We start from the raw sequence: 13,451 nt of genomic DNA on the forward strand, positions 1-13,451 counted from the left end.
GAGTTTGTGGCCAGGGTGGGAGGGGTCGGCCATGATCTTGCGAGATCGCTTCAGTGTCCTGGCTGCATGCAGGTCCTGGAGGGATGGCAGGTTGCATCCGGCTAGCTGGCTAGCTGGCTAGCTGGCTTGGCAAAGTTAAACTCCTCCCACGCCGAAAACTTGAGGCGGGTCTGATTTTTCAGCGGTGGCGTGCTGTTCCTGTCGCGTTCCTTTCAGCTAGCGTTCTGTAGCTAACAGCTAGCAGCTAGTGATCTACAGACTTGAGCGCTTAACTGCCGTGCCTGCCCCAGCTCTTGCAAACCAGGTGCCACGGCTGACCAATGGTGTAACTTCAATGGTGTCATTCATTGACTCAGTGACATTTGTGTTTGTAGGCCGTAGGGCTGTCTGCCCCGCTGTTGTGGTCCAGCTAAAAATGGCTATAGTGGGCTACTCATGACTGAAAAGCAATGTCATGACTTTACTCCTGGCAGCAGTAATTGGTTCCTTAAATCTGTCACACTGCTTTCAGAACTGAACAGACGAGTCTGTTAGCAAACTGTCAAAATTCAACTGAAAGCTAACATTAGCGATGAGGCTAACTTAGCTATATCAAAGACCATTCATCTCCAGCTCTTCTAGTTAACATTAGCATGTTAGCTCTCCTCGAACCTCAGTGACTGGATGTAAGTCACTAAATACAGAAGCTAGCCCAGGCAACAGGTCACGTAAAGATGTCCATCGTTCCCAGACCACCCAGGAACGTTGATTTGAATGGGGATGAACGTTCAATCCGAGAACAGTCATGCTTTAAAATGGTTGCATTAGTAGCCTAATTAGTAACATCTGCTGCTGCAATATATGACTTTTAAATGCTTGAAAGTAACATTACCTTGTCTGTCTGTCTGTCTGTCTGTCTGTCTGTCTGTCTGTCTGTCTGCCTGTCTGTCTGTCTGTCTGTCTGTCTGTCTGTCTGTCTGTCTGTCTGTCTGTCTGTCTTGTCAGAGGCCCAGTGTGTTTTGAACTACAGCAGTCCTCCAGGCCCAATGTGGACAGAGCAGCTCTCCCCTCACGTCCAGAGGAACAAACAGGTATCAACAGATACGTAATGTGTCATGTCTGACATGGGATTTTGGGCCCCATGAAAGGATATCACATCGGGCCCACGGAAAATTTGGGCCATTTGAAGCCCAATTTAGAGAAATATCTCATTTTAAATTAATACTCAGCTCAGCTTAGAGACTATTGTAATGTCATTATTTGCCTTTTCTCAATCACCTCTATATCACCTATACCAACTCTCCTTGCCCTGTTGAATCATCATGCTCTCTTTCTGCCCTGAATACACCACAGTGAACAAAGAAATGCTCTCACTAAACTAATGACTAGAAAGAACATTGTGAATAAAATAAAAATATGAATGATGATAGTTTAATAATTTCGTACTGCAAACATTTCCCTACGGTTCATTTTTTTAGGGCCCCTGTCAGTCAAGGGCCCTTGGAATCTTCCACACTTTCCTCCCTCTAGCTACGGCCCTGCACACACACACACAGTGTTGGGGAAGCTACTTTGAAAGCATAGCTTAGGAAGCTACCAACTACTTCACCATGGAAGTAGTTCAAACTACGGCAAAGCTACCCTGGGAGAAATGTATTTATTTGTATTTAAATGTTTTTAATCTTTCTTTTTTCTCTCTCTCTCTCTCTCCAGCTTCAAGACACTCTGCAGCAGAGAGAGGAAGAGCTGGCCAGGCTTCAGGAGGAAAACAACAAACTCAGAGAGTTCCTCAACTCCTCCTTTGTGAAGAGCCTGGAGGAAAAAGCTAAGGTGCAGTAATAATGATAACCACAAGGTGCTCTTTTTTCCAGAAGCTTTCAAAGTGCTCTAAAATAAAGGGAAAGTGAAATGATTAAAATAATCAGCTTGGATGTAGGAAGAAAAACCTGCACGGCTGGCTCCATGAAGTCCCACAGCTCATTAAGGCCCTGAACTTGTAACGGGCCACTTAGAAGAATTCCAAAACCATATCAGACTCACAAATTGGTTTCCATACTGTTTGTCCCTGTGTAGGCGCTAGGAGGAGCAGATCAGATCTTGACCACAGAAAGTAAAAAATCTGATCATTTGTGTGTAAATCCGGACAGTTTTAGACAGATGGCAGATAAGGGCACATTCACACTATTCTGCTTTTATGTAGAAAAAGTTCTGCCTTAGGGGCACTTTACACGAGGACGCTTTCCTATGGTGACGGGGAATTATTTTATCTTCAGTGCCTCCCTTTTAGACGGCGACGGCGAATTTGCACTTAGGAAACGACACATTTTGAAACCACCTTCAGAGTGGAATTCTTGGTGACGCTCCCCGCTGAGCGCTCCATGTAATTGCTTTGACACGGCTCATTTCAGGAACTCTGACGTGCCTGCACACGCGACACACGCGATCACGTCATAGCCGTGCGCGAGTTACACTACAACATAAGTCAGGAAAACAACACGAAGAGAAGCAGACACGGATCTTACGTCCAAACAAAGTAGTCGGACTTGCTTTTTGCTTTCGCCATCCCTGTAATTCTGTTCAAAGTTTAGCGCTGCTGTGAGAGAAGTGTTTTAACTCATTGAGTGCCAAGGACGAGTATGTTCGTCAATTCAAATCCTAACGTAGAGTGCCAAGGACGAGTATGTTCGTCAATTGCGTTTTTTGACGGTGGGACGTGGATCAAAGCCTCTTACATCTCCTATAAAAATATGGGAGCTATTGAATGTGTATAACCTATTTTACAGACCCATTAGGTGGCGACAGTGCTCTCCAGATTAGAGAAAGTTGAGGAAAAAAAAGCAGAAAAAGCCCCGTGATGAAAGAGAAACCGATGCATGAGCCAGAGCGGCACAGATTGCTCTGGCTGCCTGGAGCCAACGTTAGCTGCGAACAGCAGTCAATCCGCTCCCACAAATGTCTCTGTCTCTGCTGCATAGCTTCTCCACACGATTAGCCGCCAGAAAATAAAACCAAAGCCAAACCATTCTCATGAGAATGGTTTGGCTTTTCAGTGTCGCGCTGGGAGCCGGCGCACAAGGCTGAGCGCTCCGAAAATAGACTGGGTGCAGCGCACTTTGAAACGCGCAGCAGAAAGCCTATAATCGGACGCAGCTTCATCCCAGCTCACAACCGAAACCCCAGAAACGCAGACGAACGCGAGCCCCATCCAGACTCCCCCGACGAGCGGCCGCCATCTGAACGTGGATCCGTGAGGCAGCAGAGCCTGCCATAGCAGGCAGCAGAGACTCGCCTGACACACGCAGCAGCCAGCACAGCGAGCAGAGCCACCAGAGACACTCCCACGGAGGAGGAGTTTGGAGTTGAGGGGGGTGTAGGTGCTGTTTATTGAAGGAAATTACTGTTCAGATGTTTCAGGTCAGAAAATATTAGTTTCAGAGTCAGTGATTTGCTTGAAATGCTTCATTTCACAAAAGGCTCAATATCTCAGCTTCTAGATGGAAACGCCTGTTTTTGCTGTTTTTGACTTATCTTCTCCGGCTGATAACTAAAGAACGGAAATTGATATCAATAAACTTTTTTTTGCTGCTGATACAATAGAGTCTCATCGTTCTTTGTGCGTGTTCGGTGTTTACATAGTAATATCACACAATATTCTGTGGGCCTCGAGAAATCACTGAAAACGCTCTGAAACTCTGGCACTGGGAGCGTCCGTTCTCCAAAAGTGGCTGGCACTCAATGAGTTAAAAGGGAGTCGCGGAAGTATTTATAGGCTGACCCGGCACTCTCCAAGTTGTGGAGCGACGAGCAACGCCCCGTTGTTGACCATCACACTGCCACCTAGCGACCTGGCATGTACATTACGGCGTTTTAAAAATTCAACGGCGCTCATGTAAACAGGGAGAAGGTGTGAAGGAAACGCTATTGTGTCGTTTCTTCCCAGAAACTGTTCTCGTGTAAAGGGCCCCTTATTCACATTTTGTACTGGCGATGAAAAGCTTGTTTGTTTCCATATCAGCAACCATAAAGGTCCTTACACATCAAGAGCGATGCGAATATACGGCACGAAATTGCGATGCGAGTTTTGACCCACCTGTCAATCACAGCCACAGATGTGTACACGTCGGAAGCGAATTTCTGAAAAATCGACCGCGGGTCGAAAAAATAAACACCGCAATAACGCTCAGCGAAACTTCGCCGTTGGTATGCACGGTTGCATTGACTTATATAGGTTCGGAAAATATTATTGACGTGCGAATTAAACGCACGAAAAAAACGTGCTCGGTGTGTAAGGACCTTTACTTAGGTGCTCAGTTCTCATGCTGTTGTTTTCCTAAACTGTCAGCAAATTATGCCACTTAATGTCTCCCTCGCAGATGGTCCCAAATAGATAGAGGCAGGGGTATAGTGTGTGTGTGTGTGTGTGTGTGTGTGTGTGTGTGTGTGTGTGTGTGTGTGTGTGTGTGTGTGTGTGTGTGTGTGTGCGTGCGTGTGCGTCTGTGTGTGTGTGTGTGTGTGTGTGTGTGTGTGGACATCCCCTAAGAAAGTTTGTTGTGATGCCAACTCACTCTCCCATTCCCCCCCCCCCCCCCTCATAGAAACTAACTGCTGATGCCAGTGGGACGTTAAAGAGAAGCCTGCTGCAGGCTGATATTGGATCCTTCCAGAACCATGGTCCCAGTCACCACCTCCTGGACTCCCAGCGGGTCAGCAAGCGGCTCTGCAGGAACCTCACCGCTGAGTTCTGCTCAGAGTCGGAGACATCTGCCGCCTCGGAACCAAACGTGGACCTCTGGGTGCTACGGACACTGGGACTGAAGGACCGAGACACCATCGATACTTCCAACGAGGCTTCATCCCGCACTGAATACGATCCCTCCTCCTCTTCCTCATCTGAGTATGGTCTCAGCTCTTCCTACAATATTCAGTATTCAGTCACCTCACCAAACCACGATCCTGTCTTCCCCTGTTCCTCCTCCTCTGAATACACTCTCAACTCCTCTTTCAGCCCTTCAGTCTCGGCCTCAACCCCTCCTGCCATCAATAACTGTGACAGATACAACTGCCAACCCTCAAGAAATCAAACTACATATAATCACAGTGGTACCACTGAATGCCGAGAAGCAAATATCAACTTGCCAAGTGATCCTGCTTTCAATCACTCAGTTCAGAACTGCCAAGTTTCTCCAGACGAATGTTCTAATTTTACTGCCACTAGGTTGACTGGTCAGTATGAAGCTAATGCCACTGTGATCAATGGGTACAACTCAAACACTGCCTTCCAAACTGCACTATCAAAGCTGGTTAGCAAGGCACCCTTCACACAATCACCAGAAAGACCACAGTTCTGCTCCATCACAACTTCAACTGGAACCCGGTCTCAGGAGGGCAACACAGCAGAGCATCCAGGTCACTGGTCTCCGCAGCAATGGACGCAATCACAAGAGACGATCCGGTTCGCGCGGTCACCCGAAAGAGTGAGATTCTCTCCTGCCTCAGCTTCCACTCCAGTCACATCTCAGCATTCCACAGCAAACAACCACTGCCACAGTCCTATTAGCTCCATTGGGGGAGCTGAAGCCACGCCCCTTCCTGCCACGCCCCAGACCCCTCGCAGTCGGACAGATGTAGCGTTCAGCATGTCCCTCAGCCCCTCCAGCAGCGTCAGGACACACAGCTTCTCCCAGGGGCAGGCCTTCGTCAGAAAGGACACACAGGGCCGATGGAACTTCACCTGGGTCCCCAAACAAGGAGATCCTTAGGCCCAAACAAGGAGATCCTTAGGCTAAGTGTTGGTCCTCCCCAAAATAAGGAACCGAGACCACACATTGGTGTTCCCCTGACAAGGATCCAAGCCCACGTTTTTCTTGCCGCCCTTCCCTAAACAAGACTCTTTGCTGGCCTACTGTGAGACCCAGTTCTGGCCTCTCTGATAAGGTGTGGTACTGGTTACATGAGACAGTAGAAAAAGTAAGGCCTTGCGATATGTGCAGGCAACATTTGAGGGTCATGTCATTTAGATGGGTAATATCACTTTAAGCATGTATTGCTCTCCCCTGTTCAAGACACTGAACTGACAGGGGTTTCATTTGTGGCCATGTGTACCACAGTAGGATATCAAATTAAATGTCTTCACCACCAACATTATAAGCACCTAAGTTGCGGGATGGGCTATGATGACAAAATATTGTGTATTGCTGGTGTTCTTCTCCAAATCCAAGGATGTGCCACAGAGCGATAGAAAGCAGATTTTACATTTGTGTGACAAAGATAGTGAAATGACTCTTGTGTCACACGACAAAGGAGCCCAGAAAAACAAAGGAAACTATGAGTTTAAAGGCCAAGGAACCTCGCAGAACTCAACATGTAAAAATGTGCTACCTAGAACAACAGATGTCTCGAGCACAGTTTCACAGACTTAATCGGGGCAATGTATATTAGTGAGGGTTTAATCTCCATACTGGAAGCATGGAATGGGATCTGAGTGTTGAAAAGACATTTTGAAAAGACATTTTGGAACAGAAGAAAATTCCCTAATGCTGCTGCTGCTCTCCCTGTTTTCACCACCAGCAACTCCAGAAAACTGTCACCGTGGAAGTACATTTGTTTTTACAGACAGACATTCGTTGGCGACGTGCCTCAACCCAACCACCTCCCGGATAATGGGCTGGGCTTTCTGTCCAATATGGTGGACATTTTTCAGACTATTGGGGTTTTGGAATAATGGGCGTGGGAAAACAATGGGAAGTCCCCCAGTATAGGTGGTATTCTTCACGTTTTGTGTACAGTTCAGGGATGCAAAAGCACGCTGGTAAAGAACCCAAACATCTGCTGTGCTCCATAAACAGAGCAGAGCTTGATCAATATTCCAAAGTACTGATACTTGACCATAGCCAGTATAGAGACAGTCCACATGTCTGGGAACACCCACAAAATGTTAAACGGCTGGCGCGCGAGTGGGGTAAAACCGCCCATATATCTCATGGGCTGACTCACCAAAAGACGCTGCTGCGGCTCTAAACTACAGGTTTGGGGGTTCTAGAGCAGAACACAAGACGTCTGCTCAGATGTGCGTTTACTGCGGTGGTTAAATCCCCGATCGTGTCTGCCTGGGCTGGGCTATCAGCTAAATTCTAACTTTGCTGAATGGATAGAACGGGGGTTTTTACCCCACCCTGACCACGCCCCCAGCCAGGCTGAGCCAGCTAAACCAGCGTCTATGACGAGACGTGGCCTCAACCTATGGTAGCATGGTCCTTGTGCTTTGGAAAGTCTGTGTGTGTGTGTGTGTGTGTGTGTGTGTGTGTGTCAGTGGTGGCTGGTGAGCTTGGAAACAGGGGAGGAAGCTAGTGCGGCACTAGCCCCTTTTCCTTTTATAAAAGTAAAAGGTTTTCTGTGCAAGGCGAATAGAAACTCACGTCATATTAATATAATTCAAATACTATTCAACTTAAAAGGTCCCTTCAAAACATATTTTAAGATGCATAAAGACTATACTTTAATCGTCTAGTCTTAATCACTATGGCCCACTAGCTCAGAGAGTTGGATTGCTGTCTAGCAGTTTGGTGCTTGTGGGTTTGAGCCACAGTGACTTTTGAGGTTGTGGGTTTGAGCCTCAGTCAGTTTTGAATGTCGACAGCCAGAGGAAAGAGTCATTTAAAGCCCTGAGAAAACCTCATTCAATCAGTCTGACTTGGTGGCACAGAGAGTAGGCTTGCTGCCCGGCAATATTGAGGCCTCAGCCACTTTTGCGGTCGTGGGTTCGAGCCTCAGTCAGTTTTGAATAATGACAGGCAGAGGGAAGAGACAAGAGCGCCCGGAGAAGAGCTGTGAGTGTGAAGGGCAGCTGGTGGTGTGAAGGAATAATACACACAGTGACACCGGGGCCAGAGGTTGTGGGTTCTAATCCCGTTCAGCTGGCACTGCCTGGATCTAAGGGGGGGGATGTTCTCCCCCCCTGACCTCTGCAGAGACATGAGCAGAGGGTTATGAGACAGAAAACCACAGAGAGCTGAAATTTTACTGACATCGGAAATATGTTTTATGTAACTGTTCTGGTTGCTCCTCCTGGCTGCTGCTAGGCGTAAAAATAACTTTTTGAAAAACTGCTCTAGACTCAGTATATGACATGTCTGTCCACAGTGTCCATTTCAGTGGATCTGTAGGAGGCGCTGTGTCGCTCTGTGTATCTGCCTGTAGGAGGCGCTACGCTGGTGATGTTAAAGACAGGGCAGTGCTGTAATATGTCTCCTCCATCAGGAATCGAACCAACAGTCTACCTGTCAGACAAAGACAGCGACACAGCCACTCAGCTGACTGAGCTATGAGCTGTTGGGAGTTAAGCTTCTGATTTCTACACACTGTATTCACACTGACAATAACACAACATAAAGAGTGAGACAGGTGAGATTTCTACCAGTGAGTTTAGCTAGAGTCAGGGACTGACTAGTCTCCTTCATCAGCTTATTTATATCAGTGTTCAAACTACTGGTGATGATAAAGAAGGATCACTGCTGCAGCTTATAATGTGAGTACTGCCCAAAAAAAATTGGGCGTTTTTTTTTTTTCCGTGTGCGCGCCATACCTGTATACAGTGTGGCATAATTGTGCTTTAAGTAAAACAGTTGTCTAATGGTAAAGTAAAGGCGAAATGAATTATGCAAAGGACAAATAATATGAAAACGAATAAGCAAGAATATGAAAATGGATTAAAAAATGCACATTTTAAATTGCATTTTGCAAATCAGCATCAGTCTTTCATTTGTCAAATTAATTAATTTAATTTAAATGGCTAATTTATAAGCATTTTTATTAATAAGGTTTATAAATAGTTTTATCAAACAGCTCATTTAAAAGCATTTTTTTCTTCTAGAAGCCGTCTGGAAGGTGATGTAGCCTACAGTAACCTAAGCGAAAAGCACATTAGATTGTGCACAAAAGAAATCCATCCAGTCAGCAGAGAAATCCTTATCCAAAGCAAAAGATTCCCACCAGGAATAAAAGAACAGACACCGAATTGGGCACTGGGTGGGCAATTTTTCTCTCTCTCTCTCTCTCTCTCTCTCTCTCTCTCTCTCTCTCTCTCTCTGCTGTCCTCTTCCCCCTTACGTCTAGCTTGACGGTGCAGCTGAGCTGATAAATGCCGACTTGTTCAACGAGCAACAGGTTAGCGGATGTGATAGATAACATCATTATCAGTACAGGGGGACACACTCTCAACAGTGCTGCTGCATCAACATGTTAGTTACATTCCAATTTATCAACTTTGGAGCGTTATTTACCCCCCCCTTCCCGACATCCTAGGTTGACATGCTTCGTCCCAATCGATTCCTTATTTCTTCTAAATTATTAGGCTACAGACCGCTTTATAGATCCACACTGTTACAGCAGGCAACATCAAACTTAAGTTAGTTAGTTAGTCTGTCAGTAAAAGGCTTGATGGATGAACAAATCAATCAAAAACACTTCACTACGTCCAACATAGGCTACAAGATTCGTTGCAATTTGCTATGCAAATTGCTGTTTCGTTCCACGCTGGTTCCGCACTGCCAAATTCAGTTAAAAAATGTGCGAGTTTAAGATCGCCAAATGGCGGGCTATTCAGCATAAAACAATATAATACGAAAAAGTAGCACTGCTTGGTGGACGCCGAATTTAGTAGAAGACCCGGATAACTCGAACTGAATTGACTTACTTGAATATCCATGCAGTCTGTAGCCGGTGCGAGTGCAGCCGATGAGGTTAAATTATCCCAGTGTTTGCTTGTGAGCCTCTGTCCTCCGTGTGAACCACGCTGCCCTCTCTAAACTCCGCGTAATACAATGCAACGACTGTCTGGCTTGTGAGCTAACTTACTGCTTGATAATATAAAAGATAGGTTAATAGGAAAAGAGAAAGGGGAAAATATAGGTGCTACTGTCTGTAAATCTATCTATTAGCCTGTCAGGTCTTCATTTCCTGTATTTCCAATGGAGCGCTGCGGATTCAACACGATTTTCAGACGTAGGCTATTCAGCATTGGACAATACAGAATGTCAATCACTGTCAGCCATCTATCCAACCAACAACCAATTAGATTTCACCTGGTTTAACCAGGGTAAGGGCGTGCGAACCTCCAGCTCAATGTGATTGGTGGGAAAACACATCACTCTCACGTGTTTCTGTCAGGTTTCTGTGAATTGCAAGTGTTTTTCAACCAATCATATTTTTCATTAGATAAATGACCAAATAAATAAACACCCACAGGGCGAAGTTTTTTTATCTGCCTACTAAAGGCTGGGACCAGGGCCAGAGTGACTCTCTGCATGGAGCTCTCCTTTCCATCAGTTCAGGTCACTGTTGTTTAAGCATATAAGAATATAATGAATGGAAAAATGAGCGTCTGCACATAAGAAAAAACACATTTGATTGATATTTTATTATAAAAAAAAAATTGAAAAATGAAAAATATAAAAAATAAAAATAAAAAATTATAATATTTTTTTTATATAAAATCCCCAATCTAATAGAGGAGGACCATCCTCCTATGCCTCACTGGAAAAACCTCCTCTGGTGTGTGTGTGTGTGTGTGTGTGTGTGTGTGTGTGTTTAGGTCTTCACGTCTCACTGCCCACCTGCAGCATTTTGACTGCCACCATGAAGATGCAGCAGGAGATCAAGTTCTTAGTGGAACCCGGTGTAAATGCTCTAACTTTGTAATGCTAACCTACATACTTACTTACTTACAAGACCAGACCCATTGAGAGAGTTTGGCTGTTATTGTTGTCAGCCATGTTGTCTCCACATTACTGCCATGTCAACATGAATACATCCAACACTTCCAGCAACACTGAAAGCACAGTGCAGTTCTGATCGCCGCAGACTACCTGTGCAGGAGTGACTTCAGCCAAGTGACGTAACAGAAAAATTCAAAAATGGTGGTGCGGCAGCAACGAAAGCTTCTCACTTCTGAAGCAATGAGAGTTTTGTCTTTCAGTGAAGAAAGAATGAAATATACTTGGCAGTTTAGATGGGAGAAAGCATGGAAATACTGACCAAAGGTGTTGTAGTCTCGCTGGCCAGCCTCCTCTCCCTTCCGTCCAACGAGTCTGGCGCCGCTGGTCTCCATAACTGGGATAAACCCTCCCCTGCTCTACTCTGCTCTCCCGTTGGAGCGACTGTTTCAGTCGCTGCCGGATGTCCGCTCCCGGCTTATTACAAGCTCTGTCATTGGCTCCGACCATGTCAATCAGAGCGGCTTCCGCTCCCTCCTCCCTGTGTGTCGCTGTAAATAGTGCCCTGCCGCCGCAGTGAAAACAACAACGCTAACTAGCTAGCAAGCTAACGGCAGAAACCTACACACTGAAAACGGCAAGTTGGATTGTTTGAAACTATTTTCCAAGGGCACACTGCCGCTAAGCGCCGCCCATCGCAGTCCCACTATGGAGACCTGCGGCGCCAGACTCTTCGGACGGAAGGGAGAGGAGGCTGGCCAGCGAGACTAAAGGTGTTGTGACTAAAATGAAAGTAAGAAGTAGCGCGCGGACGGGAACAGACACCCGTGAAGAAGAGGGAATCCAACACAGTCTTGGACAAACAAGGTGAATGAGCTCACGCACTCGATACGAGCGAGCGTGCAGGTGATCGGTTTGTGTTGTAAATAGCATGCAGATAGCATGCAGTAATAATCAGTAACTGGGATACTATTTACAGTATCATGTTTACAGGGATAGGAATAATTGCTTGTTGACTTTTCATATTGTAATCGTACTGTAACAGTGATTAATGGGGATTTGAAATAAAAAATAAAGAATAACCTAATTTCTCTGTGTTCCATGTAAACATATCCCCAATATGATTAAAACCAGGATAAGCCTCAGAACCGGGATACTCATGTCCATGTAAACGCAGTCAATTATAGTCCTGTTCGAAACCTTTCCCTATTACAGAAATACTGGACTAATGTATTTTTTCACTGTTCATTTGATTCACTATATAGTCCACTATAAGACACCCACAATGCACTGCAATTTCTAGTGAACAGCGAATGTACCCTACATTTTCTCCCATATACCACAATGCAATGCGTTTGTGTTTACCAGAGGAGAAGAAGAGTGAGATAGTGTCTGAAACTCAGATAGTTCACTATGCTAAACATTACATGGCGAATAGTGTAGGAGTGAACAGTTTCGAATACGGCTCTTGTCTTCCTCGTCTTCAGCTCTGTTACCAGAGAAACCAGTCCGAATGTCCCACTCCATCTTTCTCCTCTCAGAGACAAAAGGAGACCTGCGGCTCCCCGGAGACCCCCTCCCTCCCCGCGTGATCCGCCCCCCAGGTAAGAACAGGGCAGTCTCTCCTCCCAGGGGGTTCCAGCCCCCCAGGTAAGAACAGGGCAATCTCTCCTCCCAGGGGGTCCCAGCCCCCCAGGTAAGAACAGGGCAATCTCTCCTCCCAGGGGGTCCCAGCCCCCCAGGTAAGGACAGGGGAGTCTCTCCTCCCAGGGGGTCCCAGCCCCCCAGGTAAGGACAGGGGAGTCTCTCCTCCCAGGGGGTCCCAGCGCGAGGTCCCCGAGCGCCCGAGGGGGCCGGGGGAAAGTTGCGGAGCAAGCGAGCGGGCGGGGGGGGGGCGATCTCTAATGACAAGGTAAAGCCTGGAGGCTACAGATGTCCAGATGACAGATTGGGCCGGCCCATCTCGGCCGGGCCGGGGGTGCGAGCGCGCGCGGGGCAGGTTCACATCACGGGACAGGCCAAAGGGGTCATTAAGGCGGAAACTCAATCCGCCCCGCCGAGCTGGGGAACTGCCTCGCTGCCACGGTCTCGACAGCTTGCCTCACATCAGAAAACACTCCACAAGTCATCTCACCTGTAATGAGTCACAGAGTCTCACTCGCCCTCACACAAGCCAATTAAGCTGCAGAGGAGGAGAGTATGGTTTTCCCATTCTCTCTCCCACCTGGTCAAATACTGATGTTTGGTCAGGAGTCAACTACTAGCTGGGCTGAAGTGTAGATGTTCAGAGCACTGGTTCAGAGTGGACCTACTAGCTGGGCTGGAGTGGAGATGTTCAGAGCACTGGTTCAGAGTGGACCTACACTAGCTGGGCTGGAGTGGAGATGTTCAGAGCACTGGTTCAGAGTGCACCTACACTAGCTGGGCTGGAGTGGAGATGTTCAGAGCACTGGTTCAGAGTGGACCTACACTAGCTGGGCTGGAGTGGAGATGTTCAGAGCACTGGTTCAGAGTGCACCTACACTAGCTGGGCTGGAGTGGAGATGTTCAGAGCACTGGTTCAGAGTGGGCCTACTAGCTGGGCTGGAGTGGAGATGTTCAGAGCACTGGTTCAGAGTGGACCTACAAGCTGGGCTGAAGTGGAGATGTTCAGAGCACTGGTTCAGAGTGGACCTACTACCTGGGCTGGAGTGGAGATGTTCAGAGCACTGGTTCAGAGTGGACCTACAATAGCTGGGCTGGAGTGGAGATGTTCAGAGCACT

General features: G+C 46.9%; 1 protein-coding gene across 1 annotated transcript; it reads left to right on the forward strand.

Moving 5' to 3' along the window:
* Positions 1-1,025: 1,025 nt before the first annotated feature.
* gmnc (geminin coiled-coil domain containing) lies at positions 1,026-5,738 on the forward strand (the record flags this gene model as incomplete). The annotated part of the gene is made up of 4 exons (XM_083636550.1): positions 1,026-1,070; positions 1,693-1,809; positions 4,575-5,079; positions 5,488-5,738. 4 exons carry the CDS (start codon positions 1,026-1,028, stop codon positions 5,736-5,738), a joined length of 918 nt encoding a protein of 305 aa, XP_083492676.1.
* Between the last annotated feature and the right edge of the window lie 7,713 nt (positions 5,739-13,451).

This window comes from Poromitra crassiceps, assembly GCF_964638095.1.
Source record: "Poromitra crassiceps genome assembly, chromosome: 5".
Lineage (NCBI taxonomy): Eukaryota > Metazoa > Chordata > Actinopteri > Beryciformes > Melamphaidae > Poromitra > Poromitra crassiceps.